This window comes from Hippopotamus amphibius, chromosome 5 (assembly GCF_030028045.1).
Source record: "Hippopotamus amphibius kiboko isolate mHipAmp2 chromosome 5, mHipAmp2.hap2, whole genome shotgun sequence".
In the NCBI taxonomy this organism is placed as follows: Eukaryota; Metazoa; Chordata; class Mammalia; order Artiodactyla; family Hippopotamidae; genus Hippopotamus; species Hippopotamus amphibius.
In genome coordinates this window covers 6,080,646-6,104,216 of record NC_080190.1, presented here as the reverse complement: position 1 = coordinate 6,104,216, position 23,571 = coordinate 6,080,646, and the positions used below count along the sequence as shown (strand labels likewise).

The 23,571-nt window shown below is 47.9% G+C and overlaps 1 protein-coding gene across 5 annotated transcripts in view; it reads right to left on the bottom strand.

The window, feature by feature from the left end:
* Nucleotides 1–23,571, bottom strand: part of C5H10orf90 (chromosome 5 C10orf90 homolog) — an 83,235-nt gene that overhangs the window by 19,602 nt on the left and 40,062 nt on the right. For 3 of the 5 annotated variants that reach the window (XM_057734681.1, XM_057734676.1, XM_057734678.1), the window contains 3 exons: nt 6,717–7,007; nt 3,457–3,641; nt 1,160–1,337 (listed from right to left, as the gene is read on the bottom strand). In XM_057734681.1, the coding sequence (XP_057590664.1) occupies nt 1,160–1,337; nt 3,457–3,641; nt 6,717–7,007 (654 nt within the window). The remainder of the gene's footprint in view (nt 1–1,159; nt 1,338–3,456; nt 3,642–6,716; nt 7,008–23,571) is intronic. The other 2 variants (XM_057734677.1, XM_057734679.1) reach the window with 2 other exon arrangements.

The window sequence follows — 23,571 nt, the reverse complement described above, 5'->3', positions numbered from 1 at the left end:
TCAAACCCCGATGAGAGAGACATTTTCAAGCGGAGAAAGTCTTTGCACATATATTTTGTTGATTTCTTTTTCTCAACATCTTGGAAAGTGTCACTGGGGCCAGGCAGCAAGTGTACTACCAGATAGTTCACCATGAGAAGGATGTGTTCAAGTTCGCCCTTGCTGGGGTCTTGGACGACTCCCCCAGCAGAGCTCTGCAGGGCTGAGGGGGACGTAGCCTGCCCAAGGTTAACAGGAATTCTGTTGCCGCACCCTCTGTCCACCAGCCCCCTGTAAGATCTTGGTAATATTTGCTAAGCTGCATTTTATTGAATATGGTTATTTCTCCAGAGGACTTGTATTCAGAATTAGACCCGTGATTTCACCTCCTGGGGGCCAGAACATTTTCCTAGGGAGAAAGATCTTATTCCACTAAACAAAGAAATAAAACGGAGGTTTCCTCGGGCCTTCAGATTTTAAGATTTGAGTTGGCAGCCCATCAGAATATGCTCCCATGTCCTCACTGCAGCCCTTGTCTCTTCTGGTTATCCTTGCTGGTTTAATAGTCTGTTTATAAACTCCGTGAAGAAAGGCCCGAGGCCAGCGCTGCTCACTGCACTCTCCCCCGCTCCCAGCATGCAGCCTGGCCCAGAGAAGGGTCCTGATAGCACCTTCTCCAGGCAGTCCACGAGCGCCGCCCTTGCAGGGTCAGTGTGACACCGGCCTCCCGGCGCTTGCAAAGCTGGCCATCCCGTCTCTGAGCTCACAGCAGGAAAGGGGTTTCAAGATGACGGATGTTGATGCAGACACACTGGAGTCAACCTCTCACCCTGAGACCTGTTTTGCAATCTACCAAGGGCAAAGGGCAGCTCTTGCAAATATCTGTTAAGGAGCTAAGAATCTGAACCGCTGCCCTGGGCTGCTACAGTGCTGTGGCTTCTCTCCCAACTAAAATAGTAACTTTGTGTCCCAAGTGATTTCTGTGGAATTCAGTGCCCATATATAATCTCTCAAGATGGGCTGGCTCCCGGGGCAGGCCTATGACCCTGAGGTCTGGGTACTCGGGCGAACACGAGTCCTGCACCTGACGGGGACAGCATCTGGACCATCAGCTTGGGTGAAGGTCCCAGCCCTGGGATCCTGCAGTCGCGCTGGCCCTCCCGAGGCGCCTGAAGCTTACCGCTAAGAGGGTGGGGAACGGTGAACTGCTTCTTGCTGGCGCGGACGGGCAGGAGGCTCTGCTTCTGGCCCAGGCTCTCCTTCCGCTGGGCTTTTCTCTGCTGAACCATGTGTTCTAGCTTCTTCAGACGTTCTTGTGAGCGAGAAATGAAGTGAGGTTTGCGGGATTCCAGGGCCTCCTAAGAGGAGCCAAGAAAACATTTTCTTCTTAAGAGAAGTGATGCAGAAAGGCAACACAGCCGTCTGATTTGGTCAAGAGGCTGATCAAAAGTACAGTGTGTGAGCACGTCCCAGTTTTCTCCCAACACCTCATGGAAAGACAGCACATGTACGTGGACAACGCAGGTCTCAGTCAGCACCAAGGGCCACCCCCGCAGCACCACTGATAATTACCAGCATCAAACTGTGAGCACGAAGGCACACCTCCACCCGTTCCTTCTCCTACCTGTCAATTCATCCATTTCCAGAATCTGAATGCCCTGAATTCTGTATTCCAAAGCGACATGGGTGGGAAAGGAATGGGGGCGTTATGAGTCACCTGCTTCTGCTGGGAGCTGGATGCCTTAAGCAGCACAGGACCAGATCATCCTCCCAGCATGAAACATGTGTCTCTTCAGGAGAAGCAGTAATCGTAGTTAACAAACAGCTTCTCCTCCCAGGAAGAAAGAGCTGGCAGGGGAGCTCTGCCTTTGCAAAATGTTCCTGCAGGTTCCAGAGAGGAGGTCAGAATCCCCACATTTCCTCAGCCTCGTCTCTCGCCGCATCCCCTCCTCGTGCATGAACGAAGCCCCCCACCCCCACAGGTTTGCTGAAGAGGAATAACCAGCCCTGACATTCTGCTCTGTGCTAGACACTAAGCTCCACGCTTTATGTATATCTGTTGTCTGAGAATCTCTGCATCGATTATGGAAGGCATATATATTTATCCCCCTTGGTCAGAGGCAAAAACGGAGGCTCGCTGTAATTTGGTAGGTCGCCTGGAGACCCTCAGCTGTGGGTGTCCCATGCTTTTCCCACCCCGCCTTTCATTGTCTTCACTTGCTGTTCCCTACAAACCGCTATCCAGGTTGATCCCCTACCCAGAGTACCACGCCCAGCCACGCCCATCGGCTCAAGTCTCAGTTCTCCCAGTAAACTGCTGGGTCTCCCTGTTCAGCCTGAGCATCGTGGTACCTCACGGACCACCCCGCACGAGTGATTCATACACATGTATTGTCACGCTAGGCTGTGAGCTCCTGGACGGCAGGTGGCCAGTCTCCTCCATGTCGCATCCCTCACAGCCACTGCCCCAGCTGTGCACACGGCAGGTGCTCAGCACAGGCCCTGCAGAGGTGCCGCTGTAGCAGAGATGTCCTCTGCCCCATTCCTCTCCCAGCCCTCGAGGAGCTCAGACTTTCCAGGGAGAGGGCAACGTGGGCCCCCCCCCCGCCACCCCGTGTCACAGACGGGTGCCCCTGGCCGCTGTGCCAAGAAAGGAGTCTCTCAGCCTCCAAGATGATGCCCCAGGTGCCAGGCACGAGTCACTGGGGCCTGGAGAGATGGACCCTTGGGAACGGCCTATGGGCCCAGGTGTGGCTGCTGCCTTGGCTGCCTGCCCTGAGGCTGGAGGCTTAGGCTGCTCTGGGGGCACTTGAGTCCCTCCCAGTGGGCCCACCCAGGGGACAGGGGTGCAGGGCTGGCAGGGAGAGCCTGCTGCACGTCTGCAGCGGGGGTTACAACATGTCACGTGTCTCCCAGGAGGTGTAGCTGGCTTTCTCTGGGTTGCTTGTCTTTCTCATCTTTATATCTGTGCATTAAAAAAATGTGTACATATTACTTCTACAACTGGGGAAAGATACCAAAAGAAACTTCCATATCCTTAAACTCAAGGTCATGTGACTTTGGTACTTCCTTAATCTTTCAAAGGCTTAATATTCTTATCTGAATGTGGGGTTATAGGGACTCCTGCCTCACAGGGCCGTAAGGATGGAAGGCCCTAATGCCCACGAGGCAACCCCCTCCACGTCTGGGCACCTGAAAGTTCTCAACGAATGCTGTCATTGCTCCATTCACAGTCACTGCGGATGTTATGCGATCCCCATCCTAGCCTGTTGGTGTGGATATCATCATCTCCTTACTCACACAGTGGAACAGAGGCCCAAAGGGGTTAGGGGACCTACCCAGAGTCACACAGCCACCAGGAAGCAGCGTCAGGTCTCCAGCCTCAGAAGCAGAAGCGAGGTCATGTGCCCATGGACTCCCTCGGGAAAAGTCTCCCCTTGGTGGGAGAATGAAGCTGGAAGGCACGGGGGGCCTTACCTGCAAGGTCAAGGAGCTCGCGGGCACTTGCTGGCTCTCGGAACAGTCTTCTGGCAGATCGTGGGTCTCGGGTCCCTGGTGGGGTGCTGGCTTGGGGGCCGCTGGCTCGGGCTCGGGCCTGGTGAGGTGCTCGCTCTTCCTGCATTCCTTGATTTTAACAACCAAGTCACAGCACGTGTAATCTCCTGGGAGAGAAGATGTAGAATTCCACTGAGAGGGGACCAAGTGATTTTCTCCTGTCCCCTCAGCACCGTCAGACGCAGAAGACAATGTTGAAAATAGAAACACCAGTGGGTTATCAATGGGCCTCGTTACGCTGACGAGATGGTGACACATTGCAGACCCCCGGCTGCCCTGGTCGCGGGGAGGCATGTTTGTATGCAGCCAGCCCTCGAGACTCGCTAATGATGCCGTGGAGGTACTCCCTTGGCTTCTGATGTTCAAAATGCCTTTGCTCCCCATGCAAAGAAACTCTCTATTCTGCGCTTCCTATTAAGCGTGTCCTGTACAAGTATTACAGGGGGGTTGTTTGGGGACCGTGTATTAATTTATCTTAGGTTTGCTACACTAATGATGTAAGACAGAGGAACGGTGTTCAATTATTTATTCCCTCCCCTTAATCTGCCGGAGACCAGCACTGGCTTTGCATTCATAATCGGAACTCTCTCTGTCTCACCCTTGGATCCGGCCCCATCCTGGAGCCGTTTAGACACTCCTTGGTAGAAGAGGTCAGGGGATGAGTAGATGCTACAGCACTTCGCGCAGGGTCACCACATTCACTGACCACCTACTGACCAGCTGCTCCGCCTGGAACACAATGTCTGTCCCAGCCCACTCTCCCTGTCTGAGCTCCCCTCCTCCTCTCACCACATGTCCCCCCAACCACAGCCTCACCGGCCTCTCTGGCTCTAAAACTCAGTGGTGGTCTCCTCACTTTTCAAGTACATGCCCTCGCATCTCCACGAAGCCCCTTTGATCCCTCTACCTGGTGACCTCCTGCCTCCAGGCTGAGCCCCAATTTTTCAGGAGGCTGCCCTCCGCTTCCTGAGGCACGCTCCGTCCTGCCTCCCCTGTGTGCCTGCTGTGGGGCACACTTCACACACCCCGCAGCACCAGCGGGCCTGTCACAGGATGCTCTACACCCACAAGGCTGCGACTCTCTTGAGGGCTGGACAATGTCATATCCACTGTGCATCTCTGCACACTGCCAGCCGGGGTGCCCGGAAGCAGCTAGTTCTTTTGGGAGTGGAGAGGTGGCCACAGGACACATCTCCATGGTTCTGTGAATCTTTTATCTGAGCCGCCCAGTTATAACCTCCACCATTAACACCCAGATCCTCTCTGGTCTGGATCAGCTGTAATTGCCTCCATTTAAAAGCCATCGATGTTCTCTACCACCTACAAGCCCTACAAGAAGAGCTGACTCCCATGGCTCGTTCATGGTGGGTGTTCCACCTCTAGCTGCCAGTTCTGATTCTCTACCAACAACACACTACTTAGAGGTTCGCAGATCTTTCTCCTTGTTCTTCTAAGTATTTGCTCCTGTTCTTTCTGGAGATTTCCCTGTTGCTCCCCCATCCCTGCTTCAGGTCTAACCACTAACCCAGATATCTCTCCCCCAACCTCCTCCAGCTAGAGTTAATTACACTTTCCATGGTACTGTTTGCATCTCTTGTGAACCTTTATTCTAGTTCACTCTGTACTCAGGGAAGCCACGGTTTCCTCCCACCCTTCCTTACCACCAGATCCAGAGACCCAAGGGCAGTCCTAACCCGCCCATCTTCCTCAGTGCTCACAACAAAGCTTCATCCATCAATTTCAAAGTCTCCACTACTGTGGTCAGTCCTTCCCAGCGACATGGTCTGTACTCATCTCTGGCTGGTTTCAACACCCTCCCTGGCCCTCTCTCTTCCATCCTCCACACTGTCCAGGAGACAACCGCCTTCAGAGCAAATCTAATTAGGTTCTCTTCCCTTCAAGGGCTTGGCCCAGCCTTCAGCTCAGACTCCCTTAGTGAGTTTACAAGGACCTTCCAACTTGACCCATGTGACCTTGGATTCACACTAGGCCTCCCCTCTACCCCTGCACTCCCTCCAGTCCCCTGGAGCCCAGATCAGCCGTGCTCTTTCCATCCATTCTTTGCTCTGTGTGTGCCTTTCCCTGAGCCTGCAATACTTTTCACCCTCGGGTCTGACTTTTAAACCTCTAATCGGCTTTCACGTTCTTTCTCAAAGTCATTTCCTTGAGGAAGAGGTCTCTGTCCAGTCCCTCCTTGAAGCATCTGGAGCTGTCCTCAGCTTCCTGATAGTTTGCCACAGGCATGGTTATGACCCCAATGTCTCTGGCACTGGACTGAGAGCACCTGGAGGGCAGGAAGCACTGCACACAGTGCTGGTACACAGTAGGTGTTTAATAAATGCTTCTTTGATGGTATACAGGGCGGTATTCAATACATGCTTCTTTAGTGTATTAATGAATAGTGAGCTAGGGATTCACTTGGGTTCCAAGAAAAATTATTGTTATCAATTACCATAAATATTTTAACTTTTTCAATCCAAAACTCTATAATCTTTTTCTTTCTGTCCTATCCATAGCTCTTTGGGAAAATTTTTAGAGTGACAGGAAATCTAAATTTTCCTATGATCTAACTGGATACCACAGATCTTTTTTTCTATTTTATTCATATATATATATATGTAGTCACTGCAGTATTGGAGGGGGTCAGCCACTTGGCCTTTAGAGAAATGATGGCCGGGTTTGAATTCTCGTTTTGAAAGGCTGAGATGGTGACCTATCTCAAAGGCACTGTGAGGTCATGTTTGTTAAGTGCCTGACACACGTGGGCACCTACACCCTTCAGCTATTATCCCAGCTAGTCAGTTACTGAGCACCATGGTCAGCCTGGCGGACCTGCTGCCTTCAGGGCAGCCACACCAGATCTCAAATCTTTCCTAGCTAAGCCTGAGAGCCTGCCAGGCACCTGGAGCAGCTTTCTTTTCAGTCTCAGGCAGTGCTGGCCTTGTGCACAGTAGGGCTGGAAATTCCTGACCTGTGCAGTGCTGCCTTCTCGATGCTTGGGAGGTAGAACTTGCCCCCCATTTAAACCTGCGGGTCCTGCTTCCCTCTCTGCTTGTACAGTTGGAGAAAAGGCAGCTTCATAAGAGAAGCTCAAGTGAACCAGGGCCTGGAAAGACCCTGCACCGTTTACCCTATGAAGATCAAGGCAGAATCATCTCAACCCTACCGCCCTCGCTCCTTACCTTTGGGGAACTCTCTCTCTATCTGAACACCATGGTCTTCCTGCAGAGATGTGCGTAAATCTTGGAAGGGGCAAAGGAACCCAGGTAAAGGGATGCTGGGTTTCGGGAAGCTTTGCTGTTGACTCTCTGCGGGTTCAGAGAGGTCACTAGACTGACAGCTGTTGCTTGGAGAGCTAGACCCATCAGGAAGGGGATCTTTAACCAGCTTCCGTTCCACAGGGGGAGCAGACACAGTCACACGTGCTCCTTCTTGTTGCTTCTCGCTGCTTCCAGAAAATACTTTTGGTTCTACTAAAAATAAAATGAGAGTTGTGCTCAAAACATCTGATGAGCCCTCCTCCAACATACTGACTTCTGCACACCGTGCTCTCCCAGATGGGCTGCAGCACTGCCTCAGGGCGGGGGGTGGGGGGATGCGGAGGGATGGGAGCCACTGATGCCACTGTGCACGTCCTCACCCAGCAACGACACATGGTCACCAGTCCTGGCCAGACGTCCCTGGGGTTCCCTTGGGAGCCCTCTACATGCACGGCTATCATGCATGTGGCTCTAAAGAGACTGTGATCCCTGGTACCCTCAGGAGCTCAGAAGACCTTCTGGACAGTAGATAACTGAGTGGGTGGTTTAGCACATTGACTCTGGGGCCAGATACCTGGGTTCAAATCACACCTCCACCACTTGTATGCTAGCTGGCCTCAGCTATAAAATTGAGGTGAATACTATAGCAAGGTAATAATATTAAATATTATATATTTAATTTTATTATCGTATTTATTTTTGTAACAAGTTTACCTACTTAATAAGCAACATATTTATGGAATTTATATAATCATACTTTATATAATAAACAACACATGCATATTATTAATATAAATACTAAATGTTAAAATCGAGGCAATACTATAATAAAATAACGATCCAGGCAAGGTGTTTAGCACAGTACCTGATACACAGTAAACATGTAATAAATGTTTGTTATCGTGATTATTCCAGAAACATTGATGCTGGGTTACGTCCTACGGCAAGTGCAGAGGCAGGAGGTAATTGATCAGGTGTCTGTGCTCATCTCCAATAAAACAGCGTGTCTAAAAGGTGTACGTGTTGCTTGTGACCACATTGTAATATCAAAGTTCTGGAAACCACCTTACGCTCATCAGTAGGAGACTCTTCAATAAATTACAGCACTCCCGTGCTTCGCAGCAGTGAAAGAGAACAAGGCGTGCGCTCCTGGGTAGATGTGGAATCATCTCTAAGACACATCATCAAGTGAGCAAGGGTGGACAGTGTGTCAGATCTGCTTTCCCAGTCAGTGCTAATCTGCTGGGAACATCTCTGCAAGGACCCTGAAGACCCTAGGAACTGGGCTGTCTTGGGTGAGGGCAGTACGGGGGCCAGGAACTGGGGGCGGGAGAGGGACTTTCTTTTCACTCTTTGTTTTCGCTTTCCTTCTTTTTCTTTTGGGATACTCTATCAAGTTTTAAAAGTTATTCACTTTAAATAAGGCCGTGCCTCTTCACCCGATGTCACCTTCACCCGATGTCACCTCCTCCCTCTGCTGAGGCCACCTAAGGGGAGACAGGCACGGCTGCCGGTGGGACGCACTCAGACCTCCTGTGTAAGGGGGCAGGAGAACGGTCCCGGGCACCACTGAAATAGTCGAGATTCTTGGAAGATTCTCACCATATTTTCTGAGATGTCTTACACACAAAAAGGACATGAGCCCATGACTACCAGGCACGGATTAGAGCAGTGACTTCTCTTGAAATGCTAGTTATCTGCAATTCCTTCCAGCCTCTCTGTCCCTGAGTCCTGGCATCCCAGCCAGTGTGAACAGGCTGAGCGCAGTGAGGCTGGCGCAGCAGTGGGAAGAGACAGAACATAGATGGTCCCCTCCATGGGCTTCCCTGCTGTGGGACCTGAGGCAGGAGGGCCAGAGAGGGGGTGGACCTAGCGTTCCTGTTCCCACAAACACACAAACAAAATAAAGGTGAAGTAGCCCCTGGGTCCCTGTGCCTGGTACATGAAAGTCCCCCCAAATGGTGGTTGTTACAGACCTTGTCCTTTGGAGAGGGATATGGGCTCCCACGGCAAAGTGGGGCTTTGCTAATTTGTACAGAAAAATCTTTCCAACCATGTATTTCAAAAACTGTCAATTCTGTTTAAGCATAACATATCATAAGCAAAAAGTCCTAAAATAGTTCTTCCTTTCTCCTTTGCTTCCTTTTATTAGGAGTTCTTTTAAAGAATCAAAACTCAAAGTAATTTTCAGTGATGCAGTCCCAATCTGCCAGTTCCATCCTGACAGTAGACTCTTTAAATTCATGGATTATTTATAGACTTATGGAAATCTATCATCCATTCATCCATCTATCTATCTGTCTATCTATCTCCTACCTATTTACCTATCTACCTATTTATTAGCTAACTTTCTGTCTGGTTTAATGTAAATTCTTGTGTCAATGTGTCTATGCACGTCAGAGGTTCCAACTGTGACTTGAAAGCGTTAAAACGAACCCTCCAAAGTAGAATGTAGTTGGTGAACTGGGGAAGAGAAAAATATGCAGTCACAGAAAAACTTTCCTGACAGCTTATCGATCAGGGCTTTGTGTGGATTCTGAGAAGTACAATCGTCAGCTGTTGAAACTATCCCCAGGCAGAGCCTTCGCCAGGCAACATCATCTTTTTTTCCCACACACTCTGCACGCAGGTTGGATGCAGAGTTTTCTCTTCATGGCACAATTTTTAAACTACATCACTCCCATGCAGACCCGTCACCTCCACGGGCTCTGTCCATCTTAGGAGAAGTTGAACCACGCAGCAGCCTCTACCCGGGTTTTCTATTTCTTGGACTGAAACTCAGAGCCTGCTTCCTGAGCCTGATGCTTGGAGGTCCTGTAGGTTCCCTTTAAATAGCAACAACCCCAATTCCCTCTCTAAAATGCATTACCCACTGGGTTGATATTCTATAGCTCAACTATCCAGCAAACTCACCTACCCGGAGCTGAGCTAGGCTCTAGGAGGTAAACCAAAACCAACCAAAAGATCTACCCAACATCACGAATTCCTGCTATTAAACTCTTGTCTTTGACTCAGAGAAGAGATCCTTGGACCATTACATAGGGTTTATCTGTGCTCCTCTAAAGCTCATGTTTGCTGTGCAATGTATTATATTTATAATTAAAGACATGAGAACACCTATGAACCTCCTAGACTAAGAAGCAGAACTTTCCTTGGGCTTCAGCTTTCCTACCTGAGCCCCTCCAGGATCATACTCACCCAGACAGAACCGCCTGCCTAAAGTTTCTGTTGCCTGATTCATTGCTTTTGTCTATACTGTTACCACCTATGTAGGTATCCATACACAATGTATTTTCAATACCAAAAGTCTGAATAGCAAGCACAAAGCCAGCTCTTTTAAGGTAAGGACCTCATTGCATCCGCTAGGAAAAAGCTTTCAGGAGAAGAGAGCTCAGCAGACTGGCTGGGCCATCGCTTCCCTGAGAGTTGATGGGATGTGATTCTGGGGGGAAGGTAGTGGTGAGCCACGCATGCGTCCTGAGAACAAGGGGCTGACCACCGCCGGGGCGTCAGGCAGGGCTGGCGGCCAGGGATACCATCAGGGGAGTGGACTGTGCTGGATTTTCTGTTCCTGACCTCACCGTGTCCAACGGCAGACCTCAGGGTGCGTCTCTGTGCTGAAATGTGGGCTCTGAGCTGCCCCAAGTGCAGGGCAGGGCGGGGAGGGGTATCTCACCGACACAGCATCGAGACCAGCTGAGAACAGACCTGAGTCCGGGCCAGGTAAGGGCACCACCAGACCCTTAGTACAAAATGAGAAAAGGCTGCCCGAGCCTCAAGACACTCCGCCTCCACTGGCCAGAAAGTGCCATAATGAACCAATTTGATAGAAAAAGATGCTTCACTGCTTCTTTCCAAACATTAAGGTGGTACATAATCTTTCGTGTTCTCAGATGAGCCCCTGTGGAGCCACTAGGCCCCCGTTGGCACACAATTCTAATAACGGGGGCACTTTGGCTCATGACAGGAAATGAGCAAGCGGAAGGCAGTTGCTTGGGGGGCTGGGGGTGTGGGGACCAGCACAGCGCCAGGCTCTGTCAGTGGAATTGCAAGGCATGAGCAGGAAAACCATACAAATCACACACAGGCCCAGACAGCAGAGCTGTATGGGGACCCGCTGCAGCCCAAGGCAGGCAAATAACAGAGAGAACACACTTTAGAATCATTTATCTCCTAGTTTAAATCTGTTACAGGTGTTTTGGTGTCAAAGCTGAAACCAGTTCTCTAGAAAGAGCTTCTGTAAGGGTTTGGGTCTCAGCTCCACACCCCTCCCTGCCTTCTGAAAACAGACTGAAACCAGCCGATCAGCCAAAGAGATGTTTCTGAGCAAAGTAGGCTTCCTTGAATCCAAGGCCATATTTTATCTCACATCTGAATGGTTTGGGAAGTGATATTTTCTCCCCTCAAACACTAGACCATCTTGCAACAGACTGCGTTAGAAATACAGTACCTGAAGCTTGCGTTGATATTTCTGGGTCATCAATATGTATATCAGTTTCTAAACGCAACTACAGGCGGGTCTCAGATTCTCCTAAAAGTCTGATGTTATTTGCCACTACCCTGAGTGGCCCCAGACTGCCCTTCACCCATTACCACTTTTTTAAGCTCCTGTGTCTACATCTCATGTATAGTTTACCCCTCTGACCTTCCTGCCTCACCTGTGGGCTCTCCTCCAGCAAACCCCATAATTGTGGGACTTCCCTGGGGGCACGGTGGTTAAGACTCCACGCTCCCAATGCAGGGTGCCCAGGTTCAATCCTTGGTCAAGGAACCAGATCCCACATGCGTGCCGCAACTAAGGGTTCACATGCCACAACTAAGGAGCTGGCGAGCCACAATGAAGGAGCCCACCTGCCGCAAATAAGACCTGGTGCAACTAAATAAATAAATATTAAAACCCATAACTGTGCACCTCATTGGAAATCAAAGACGGGAGCTGGATAGGACATGCATGCATCCAATGGAAAGCCACTCTGAATGGTGCCCCGGGGGTGAATCTTGGACTCTCCTCACTTTAGGCAGGATTTTGCTGTCCCCAGGGACACAGGAGGGACACAGGAAGCGGCTGCTATGGGGAAAGGCAAGGCATTCTCTTTTCAATACATGCTAATTTGTGGACATAGAGATCATTTAACTGGTCAGGGCTTCATCTTCCGGTAGCAGATGAAAACTTGGTTTCCTCATGGAAAGCGGTGTCCACTTGGTGCCCTGCCTCCCGCCTGATCTAGACTTCTGTTTAAAATCAGTTGATAATTGTTTCAGCATATTTCTGTTAAATTTCTACATAGAGATGTTGCAGCCCAGGCGGGGAGTCAGAAAGGCGGTGGGGGGGGGGGGGTAGCAGCAAATGGGATAAACAGCTCCCGGCAGAGAGGAGAGGATCGGGAAGAGAAGCTGTGCTGGGACCTGCACGTCCCAAAGCCCATCCACACGGCAGGAGCTGAGCTGCGGCTGGCGCCATCGGGAAGAGAAGACACCAGGGGCCCAGACGGCAACTGGAAGACCAGACAGCAAGGATGAAGGGGCGTCCAAGAGCGGCTGGGCCAGCGGAAACACACAAGCGAGTCCTGTCCTTTTCAGGAAACAAGACGTCCTGCCCATACCAGGCCTTCCTAGATAGTAAACAGGTTTCTTCTGCTGTAAGTGGTAAACCTTTCTCCCCAAAGGAGACTTAAGGGGGGAGGGGTGATGACCAAGAAATAAAACCAACTTGGGAAAAGCAGTGTCAGCAGCTGCAGACCTCTAAAAGGATCCTTCCCTTTCTGGAACCCAGAGCAGATAGCGGTGGGCGGAGGGGTGGGGTGGGGCGGGGTGGTCGTGCTGAGAACTGTTGTTAAGATGTCAATACAGCGTTAGGACAAAATATGCAAGCCCTGGGATTGGAAGAACTCTGTATTCAGAGGGGAAAGGGGAAAGATACAGTATGTTCCTTATTATTGTCCTAGGGTCAAGTTTCAAGAAACCATGTGGGTTACGGCCTCTGTGCAAAACAGTATGGAGGGCCCTTAAAAAACGAAAAATGTAGTTACCATATGATCCTGCAACACACACACACACACAAAATGGAATACTACTCAGCCATAAAAAAAAAAAGAATGAAATGCCATTTGCAGCAACATAGATGGACCTGGAGATTATCATACTACGTGAAGTCAGACAGAGAAAGACAAATATTATATGATATTGCTTATAATGGGGAATCTAAAAAAAAGGTGAACTTATTTACAAAACAGAAAGAGACCTACAGACATAGAAAACAAACTTATGGTTACCAAAGGGGAAAGGCAGAGAGGTATAAATTAGGAGTTTGGGATTAACAGATACACAATGCTATATATAAAATAGATAAACAACAAGGTCCTAATATATAGCACAGGGAAATATACTCAATATCTTGTAATAACCTATGGGGAAAAGATTTGATATATATATCATATATATATATGAATATATATATATATGATATATATATGAATCACTGCACTGTACACCTGAAACTAACACAGCATTGTAAGTCAACTATATTTCAATTAAAAAAAAAGATGCTTGTGGGGAGTTTGCACACAGCAACTGGTCAGACCTGTTTTTTCAACTACGTCATATTCCTAGAGTCTTAAGACTGTTGAACAAAAATCTCTAAACATACAAGCCAATATTTGGAAGGCAAAAATAAAACCCACACATATACACACACATGTACACATGAACACACACACACACCTGCCTATTTTCTAATAAAAGAGTTACCTGAACTCTCTTGCGGGTAAGAAGACGCACAAGTTCCAGTCAATGATTAGATCACACCTTTCTACCTGACGCCAAGAAAACAGAGTCCGTCCCAGATTATCAATTTTTCCATAATCCTTTATCCCAAAGCATGACTCCAATTCCCAAAGCATAGAAAAAAACATTTCAAGCTTTTTCAAAACTTGTTGCAAAAGTTTCCAAAAGTGATTATTTGAGGTGATAATTTTTTTCAGTAGGGCGTATTTCGTTTTAAAAAACACTTTGTAAATTGTAAAAGCAATCAATTATCCTTGTCAAATTTGAAATATTAAAAAAATAAAAAGCATTGACAATCTGTCACTCACAAAAATGTTCCCAATGGTTTTCTCTGGGAGGTGTAGCACATTTCTAGTGGAGTAATACACAACCGTTTTCCTTTCTTACATTTCCATCTTGGATGCAACTTCTAACTAGACAGACCAGCCTCTGCCACAGCAGGGATGCACCAAAGCATGGGTTCATCGACATGCTGTTGTCTGGGAGGATTTATTGCTGTCGATGGCCACCTTTCCATTTTGCTTAATAATTCTGGCGGGTTTTCGTCTCTTCTCCTCCTCCAGGTTTTCCTATGTGCTCTGAGAATTACCAAGCAGGTAATGCTGCAAGGTAAACACTGATGAAAAAAATCAAACTGACCTGCCAAGTGTCAAAGGGCGCAGTAGAGAAGAATGTTGGTTAAGGCTCCTGCAGAGTGAAATGCCCGCTCGGAGCCAGCTCTCATTCCAGAATCATCACTGTATATGTGTGTGTGTGTGTGTGTGTGTGTGTGTGTGTGTGTGTGTGTGTGTGTGTGTGTGTGTGTACATGTGTGCATGCATGAGTGTGGTGAGGGGGAGGAGGTTCCAGGTCAGACTTTTACCCCACGACCTGCTCTTTCAAAGAAATTGCTTGACCTCTTTATCTTCAATCCGACAACCATCCACTGAATACCTACTACATACCAGGTGCTGATATAGAATGCTTGGGATGCAGCAGGAAAAACAATAAAGTTCCTGATCTCATATCAAGGACGGTTCGCTCCAGCCCCTCCTACAGCCAATGACCAGCACCTCTACTCCAGTCCCCACTCCTACAGCCACATTCCATACTTGAAATATACCTATGCCCAGAGCTGCTTCCCCTCGGAGCCGGTAAATTCAAACCTCCCGCTCTCTGATGAGATCCAACAACTCTTTCAGCTCACAGAATGCTCCCTCCACGCCTTCAACATCACCACTGAAGACCTTCAGTCGCCCCCACCCCTGGTAGACTCAGTTGGTTGTGTACTTGATACCCATTCTTGTCTTTCTGTTTACTTAGAGAATCCTCATTTTGTTCAAGATGATAATGGGCCCAGCTAAAAACCACATTTTGCTGTGGCAGGCTACTGCTCCAGCCAGTGAGATGTAAGCAGAAGTCCTTTGGGAGAACTTCCGGGAGGGTCTCAAGCTGGTTCAGCTGGTATTCACCGTGGATGTGGACGTGATGGCTGGAGTCCTGGCAACTATTCTACAAGCATCATAATGAGGGTAACACCTGAAGGAAAGTGGAGCAGAAAGGCAGAGGCTTGAGCTCCTGAGGACACTGTGGGCCTGCCATACCCGCCCCAGACTGCCCACCTCGGGATTTCTTTTCTTTAAATTGAAGTATAGTTGATTTACAATGTTGTATTAGTTTCAGGTGTACAGCACAGTGCTTCAGTTATATATATGTATACATATATTCTTTTTCAGATTCTTTTCCCTTATAGGTTATCACAAAATATTTAGTATACTTCCCTGTGCTGTACAGGAGGTTCTTATTTGCCCGGCCCTGGATTTCTTTTACAACAAAAATAAACCCTTACATTTTCAAGCCATTGCTTTTTGGATGTGCTGTTACTCATAACTAAACACAAGTCATAATTGATCTGACACCCCCACCGCCCGCCAAGGGCATGGGTCTGGAAGGGCCAGGTGAGCGGTCGCTTGCATCAGAATCGTAGGGAGGCCCTGTTGAAACCCACGACCCGGGGTGGCCCAGCTCCAGCGCTTCCAGCTCAGTAGATACAAAGTAGAGCCCAGAAATGTGCATTTCCAGGCTCCCAGGTGGTGGCACGGAGGCTGCTATTCCAGGAACCACACTTTGAGTACCACCAAGTTAGGTTACCACGCAGTAAAGAAACAAAGAACAAAAACACACTTTTGTGCCTCAGCGCCCGGCTACTAAACACGTGGTCTACGAACGCCGGCACTGACCACACCTGGGACCTTGTCAGGGAAGCCGAGCCTCGGCCCTCCCCTCTGACCTACTGAATCAGAATCTGCCCTGGAGCCCCTCCCCAGGTGGGCACAGCACCAGTCACGTGCCCAGAGCCAGCCTGAGGGGCGCTGCGCATCACAGAGGCTTACGGAGGCCCCACCCGGGCCTCTGCCTCCGTGACCCCTGAGGCTGGGAGAAAGGGCACACACGGTCTGCACTGGCCCATCAGGGCTTCTACTCCCAAGCCCTCCGATCGCTGGGTTTCAGTGGCCACAGCAGACTGTCAAAGTGGAAGGATGTGCAGTCCTGCCATGCACCCGCAAGGAGAGCCAGAAAGAGGAAGGACAGTCTGAAAGACTCCCAGACAGCCTTCTGGTTCCTCAGCCTCCCTTACCCCTTCAGCTGCTCTCAGACTAGGGACTAAGGACATTCGGAAAGGTACAAGTGCAAAGGGCGGGATAAATTAGGAGTTTGGGAGGAACACATACACACGACTATATATAAAATAGGTAAGCAGGGACTCCCCTGGTGGGACAGTGGTTAAGAATCTGTCTGCCAATGCATAGGACACAGGTTTGATCCCTGGTCCGGGACGATCTCACATGCTGCGGAGCAACTAAGTCCCTGGGCCACAACTACTGAGCCTGGCTCTAGAGCCCGTGAGCCACAACTGTTGAACCCACGTGCCACAACTATTGAAGCCCACGTGTCTAGAGCCTGTGCTCCACAATGAGAAAAGCCACTGCAATGAGAAGCCCGCACACCACGACAAAGAGCTGCCCCCGCTAGATGCCAACTAGAGACAGCCTGCATGCAGCAATGAAGACCCAATGCAGCCAATAAATAAGTAAATATTTAAAAATAAACAAATAAAATAAAATAGGTAAGCAACAAGGGCCTACTGTACAGCACAGGGAACTCTGCTCAATATCTTGTAATAATTCATTGTGGAAAAGAATCTGAAAAAGAATATATATATATAACTGAATCACTTTGCTGTACACTTGAAACTAACACATTGTAAGTTAACTATACTTTGATTTAAAAAAGTACAAGTACAAATGTAACCACTAGAAAAAAGATCCAAACCTTCCTAAAACTAGGAAAAAAATTATAAATAAAAAGCAATGAATACATCTTAGAGATAAAGAAATACAGCAAATATAACCAAAAGATTATAAATTTATGACAAAGCTGGCACCAAACATTAGTCATACCATGAATACAAATGAACGTAACTCACTTATTTAAAAAAAAAAAGCCTTTCAATGCAGCTTGCAGGCCAAGGGAACTTTGGCGATGCCCAACAGAATCGCATGTGAACTTACCTTTCAGCCCAGAAATGCCCCCAACTAGGAATCCTCTCTAGTGGGCTCACGAGGTGGTCCACAGACCTAGCCTGCATCATTGGCTGGTTTGCTCTGGTCCTCTGTCAGCAAATGAGCCAAGGGCAAAAGGCACAGATCTGAGCATGAGGGCTCAGGCCGCTGCGGAATAACGGCCCTACCATGTAATCAACGGACATCACTTGGACAGACCAGGCGTAAATCCACCAAACAGCTAATTCTGATTCCAGCACTGAACTGAGGGTGTCATCGCCTGTTCTGAGAAGTCCAAATGACCAAACAAGGAATGAACCCGATGTGTGGGAGCTGACTGACAGAGCCCAGCAGGGTCTTTTAGTTCGTGAACATGTCAAAGTGATGTAGAAAAGGCCGATTTGAAAGCCAAAGGGCAGCAAAACACAAAATGTGTTAGTATCCTATGATACTAGGCAGTTCAGGGAGGCCTCCAGCCAAAATGGCGAGTGAGGGCTCATCCAGAATGGATTAAGGCCAGATGAAGGCCGTAATCCCCTTGGACTGATCTGACATAAGCCCCTTGGCGGTCCACACACAGGCACATCTTGACGTTCCCACATTTTTAGAGCAACGCCCCACGACGGCTTCCACATTCAGAAGCTGAATGTTAGCACATCGCGACTCTTGTTTGGACTGCTTGTTCTCTGTCACTCATTTGAATATATACTGCATTTCCCCTTCTTTATAAAAATGAGTAGAAATTGGTATATGAATCTGTTTGGGACTCATTTAATATAATTAAGATGAAGATGGAAGTCATCAGGTGTTAGAAGAAGCAGATCTTTAACCTTAGCTCAGCGGTCACTGAACGAGAGCCAGAGACTGGTTGATTTCGTGCTGAGTTGTGATGGAAATGAACAAAATTAAAGAGCCAATTTGAAGTGCTTAAAATGATCAAAGTCTGGGCCTAAAGAGTGAGTTATAAAATTAGGGATTTTATAATACCGTTGAGGGCTCTGATCTCAGAATTCCCTTTCTCAATGTGTTTTCCTGTACACAGTCAATTTCCACGTGTGGTTTCAGGACTCTGGCTGAAAGGAATCCCCTATTTCGGTGCTTTGTGGGGCTAGGGCCAGGAAGGAGACAGGCTTGCCTGACACACAATACGTTCACTTCCTGCCTTCCCAGGTCAGGCGGGTTCCTCCCTCCAACCCCAGCCAGACCCTCATTTCCATTCCAGGATCTGCAAACCCCATTTGAGGAAGATATAAATACCTCGGAGGGTTCCATGTCAGAAAAGGAAGTGAATTCCGAGGCTGCGGGGCTCCCGTGGAAAAGGCTCTGGGTCCTCCTTCCCAGTGCTGTTGGGACCCGCTGGAAGCACTTCCTTGCCTGGCTGATGGCATTTTTCTGGTTTTCTCAGATGCTTTTTACAAACCTCAATCAAGTCAACCCAAACTCAGCTGGAAACATGTGGCCCTGTGTGCGTCTTCTTTTAAGAATGCTGCACCCTCTGAAGAACTATTTCTGAAAATCAGAATTGGAGAGATTCCCCAAAGCCTCTGCAGAGAAGCACAGGCCACATGAAAATAGTAACAAAGAATAAGGGAAGCAGCCAGGCCTCAGCCACTGTGCACAGGATGAGCCCCTGACGCCAGACGGCTCGCATAGTTCATGTCCTATCATTCCCACCCTCTCCCCAAACGACCATCATCTCCCAATGAAATAAACAGTTGGCATCGCACAGGACAAGCACTCACTTTCCAATCCCTCCCGTTTCATATGGACTTCCTCACTTATTTACTTCTCGTCAGAAGAAACAAAACATATTTAGTTTATGGGCTTGCCCCGAGAGGCCACTTAGGTACAGAAAAATGGAAAGATGTTGAATGGTTTCTTAGATGCTACAGTGAGTATTTGTGTCTAGTGGAAGCATTTCCCTTAAATCCTAAAGAGGGGAGGGATTTCTTTGCAAAAATAAACTTATCATCTTACTGAAAAACCATCATTTTGGAGCAAAGTGGAGAAGGCAAAATCACAAAAAATGACAAGCTCCTTCTGAACCAATATCTAATACACAAGCCTGAGGAAAAGAGAGAGGCCCTGTGTGTTTTTACCCTTTCTGGTAGTCTCCTATTGGCTCGGATAGGAGATCACTTTCTTGTGACATTTTTACATGTTCAGTTAATACAGATGACTGTTGTTTTATATAAATTGGCACCTCTGGCAGTGAATTATACAGAATGATGGTAGGATGGGCCCTTTTTTTCCCATTCCAAACATCCTGCCTTTTTTTTTGGTCAGAGTATCCGACTTATTCTTGATTTCAAAGCAGTAAGAAAAAAAAAAAAGATAGTGGCTTGGTTTCCATGGGGCTTTTAAATCTCTAAACACCGCAATGCAGTTTTCCAAAACCTCTCTTAGGAAGGTAGGTCACTGTGTTTCACACCCTCTGGTTCTACCCAGTTCCTGCTGTCCGTTGAACCACTCGGTTTCTCCTTGATGCCTTTCAAAGGACTATTTGGGGTCAAGCTGTAGGGTAAGTACAGCACCCTTTAAAAAATGACTTTCCAGGCAGTCGGCCTTTAGGCTGCACTGGGGCTTGTTGATTTATTTAAGAAAATGTTTTCTAAAGCGGTCATTGTTAACACGGTACATGTCAGCGTTAGGGGAGGCAGAGCGAGGGGTACAAGGAAACTCTGCTCTTTTTGCACCATGTCTGTAAGTCAAAAATTCACTCACACTGAAACGTTCTAAAAACAGTCATTTGTGATACGTTAAAAAAAAAACTTCCCAGGGTAACGGTTTTCAGATATTTGAAAGTCACTTCTCAGTAACTCTGTACCATGACTCACTATCTCTATTCACCAAAAATGGCATAAACATGTTTGTCAAATGCTGCGCCGTACATATTAAAACATCCTGATGCATCTCAGCAGGGTTTACAGTTTCCATCAATTTGTGGGTGAGCAGAGGTGGATCATCAGCTACTTGGAATCCCCCCAAGGTCAGGTTCATTGACCTTGTAGCCACACAACTCCTCACAAAGCTCAGGGCACAAATCCACCCAGGATGTCAAGTTTGCACCAAGATGGCATCTCAGAAAGATGGAAGACATTTGGAACACAAACGATGGAAAGAATTAGGAATACACACCCAGAAATCTGGGGCCTACTCCCCACTGGTTCTGCCTCCCATTAACCAGTGATGGTGTCCAGGTCAGCCCGTCCATCTGGCCTCAAGTTACTCATCTATGCAATGGGATAATAACAATCCTGCTCTGTGAGGACACAGGACAATGTGAAAACTCAAAAAGAATAATGCACGGGGAAAGGTGAGCCTTTGTTATAGTTTCCCCAGCCCTAAGGTGGCCCATATCTAAGGCACAGCCTTAAAAATAGGATCCATAAGGGATATGGGTGGACTTTGTCCTTTCTTTCAAATTTAGCAAAAATATACACACAAGGAAGCAGAGAGGCAAGAAGACAATTTGTTCAGTCTTTGACCCATGTCCCACCCCTATGCCCAAAGTCTATTTCCTTCCCATTTTGCCAAATTACTGGATGAAGGCCAGTGAAGGTCAATGTGGGTTAGGTTTGGGGCCATCTTATATGGTGGGATGAGAGCTGTCCTTGCTGAGTGGGCCAAACCGAGCCATCCTTCCGGTCCTGCGGGAGCTCTGGAGAAGGGGGCTCTGCTCTCCAGCCCAGCGGCCTTGGTCTATCCCTTGACTGTGCCAGGCCTCCTCCTTGTGTCACGCAGTGGTTTGTCTGCCGGGGAGCAAGGAAGACAGAGGATGTGGGGCCACCTGCAGGGAGATCGGAGGCCCTCGGGTGAACTTCAAATGCAACAATGAGCCTGAAAGGGGAACACCAGCCTCTGCCTCTTCTGCCTCTTTCCTTTAACCCTTCTCACCTTCAAAGATGCCCTGACCCCTTCAGTCAGATTTAAAGGGATGCGAATATCTGCACTGGGGTGGGGCAAGGGGAGAGGAGCACACAGTGAGATTCATACCAGACCTCCACCCAGCCCCAGGCCCACGACGGCAACCAACACAGTCAACCCTGCATAGAAACAGAATTTCTTGGCAAAGACCTGTCTTAAGCTCTAGGGTCACGTAGGTATGCTCCAGAACTGGGGAAGAGACTGTAGTGAGAGGAGGTGTTCAATCGGCAGTCATGGGTTTCCCAATAAGCACAGCAGATCCTACCCTGCCAAGAGCTGGAGGGCTTCAGGTGGGCCAGAGAAGGCTCTCTGGGCGCTGAGCTCCCAACAGACCTCGGTGGTCCAATCCCAGCGCGTCCCCAGTGGGGTCTGACTTGCGGAGAGCCACCCCCAAGGACACAGCTGATGGTGGGCGGTGCAGGGAGTCCCTGCTCTGCCTGCTGCTATTTACACACTTGGGGATGATTCCTTTCCTCCACGAGGAGGCCTTTCTCCCATTAAGGCTAATGGGAGCCATGTGGCTGAAATGAAGGCATTTCATTTTCCAGATTTTCTAAAAATAAAAAATGTGGTGACGGAAAACATATGTATTGTTTCTATTTGGGACTGTAAAAACACAAACAAAAGGAACCAGAGAGATTCACGGCCAATCCTTCTCGATTATAATAGCAGATAAGGTTACTTGTCATTAAATAGATTTAGGTGTGGGATGATCTGAAATCCTGCTCAATTTGCTATACGAGTGGAGTTTAAGTAACGCTTTTTTTTTTAACTCCTTGAAAAATACATCCCATCTTTTCTTTGATGACCAGGATACCGAAAGGTTTTTTGAGTTAGTAGACTATGGAATGGTCACATGCTATGGTTCAAAATAAGAGCTGTATGCCACAAAAGTTTACTGTAAAGAAAATGACTAAAAAGGGAATTTTATTTTCCTAATGACTTTCATGATTTGCTTGTAATTATGTATGGTAAGGATTTTTAAATTACCTCTTGGATATTAAAAAAAAAAAGAAATCACAGTTAAAAACACCAGCATCCTTTTTAAGTTACATGGTTAAACAAAAGGTGGTGATAAAAATGTTAACAGCATTCAAAATACCAACAGCACCATGGGCCAAACTCAAAGCTTTACAAAGAAGCAACACTGAAAATGAACCTCTGGTCTGCTTTGTCTCCCGTAAGTGTACTATTTTCTAAAAGCTGGCTAAATTTCTCAATCTTCTATTGGCATTAACATTTCTAATTTCCATCTAGAAGCATTTCCATGTTTGTTTCACTTTTTCCATCACTTGAATTTACAGGCATCTTTAAGTATGGCCACACCTCCGTGCACAATTTGGTCCAGTGCTTGGAACCTATAGATACAACCAGTTTGTCTGGCGAGGAAGGTTTCTCCCAGGGACCTACGATCGTACGGCGGTCTACTCACCATCTCATACATTTGAAAATGATTAAGCAGGACCTGAGCTAAGCATCCTGTTCCTTAATTCAGTGTCTCATATATGCCCCAATCTAGGCATTACCTTGATTCCCTCCTTCCCTCTGCTCATGGAATCCATCCGCAAGTCCTGTTAAGTCTACCCTCCTAAAACCCACCTGGACCACACACGCTTCTCCATCTCCACTCATATCACTCACCTGCTAGCTCTCCTGCTCTGCTGACCTTCCTGCTTCCACCTGAGATCCTGAGAAACTGTAAGTCAGCTCATGACAATCGTCTGCTAAAATCCCTCCCATGGCTTCCCATCGCACCGAAAATAAATCACAAACTCCTTCCCACCTCCCGCACTCACGTGGCCCCTCCCCGGCCTCTCTGCTCCCCACCTGGCCCTGCTGACCTTGGTCCCTTGAACGTGCCAACTCCACTCCTCATCACATCGAGGGCTTTCCACCAGTCATTCCTTTTGTCTACAATGCTCATCTTCTCCACCTTCACAAGGTGGGCTCCTTCTCATCATGTAGATCTGGGCTGAAATGTCACTTACTCAGAGATGCCTTCCCTGACCACTCTAAGAAGCCAACAGGTAGCCAACTCAATCACATCACCTGATTCCAATGCCCTGCAAAAGCTCTATCCCCACCAGAAATGTCTCATGTTAATGCTTCTATTGTCCACCTCTAACCACTCACCAGTAAGCTCCATGAGAGCAGGGACCTTGCTTTGCTTCCTGCAGTACCTAGATGATACCCGGCACGCTCAATACACATCTGGCAAGTGATACATCACCATTTAACTGATGGCTCCTGTCTTCACGAGCTTTTAGCACATGAAGAGCCTGGTAATATCGTGAAGACTCACTTGCCTACCTGATAATAGGAGATAATGAAGAGAAACACAATCCCCATCCAGAAGTATCATCAAGGAAATTTTGACAGTTTCTTATGGGTGAACATTAACTTAATAATTCACAAGTATTTCTTAGGTACCTCCGATGATCAGGCACCCCATTATGAGCTAGGGGTATGATCTGAGCAAAGAGATGGGGATACTAGTCCCACAGAGTGGGCAAGTTGGGAAATCT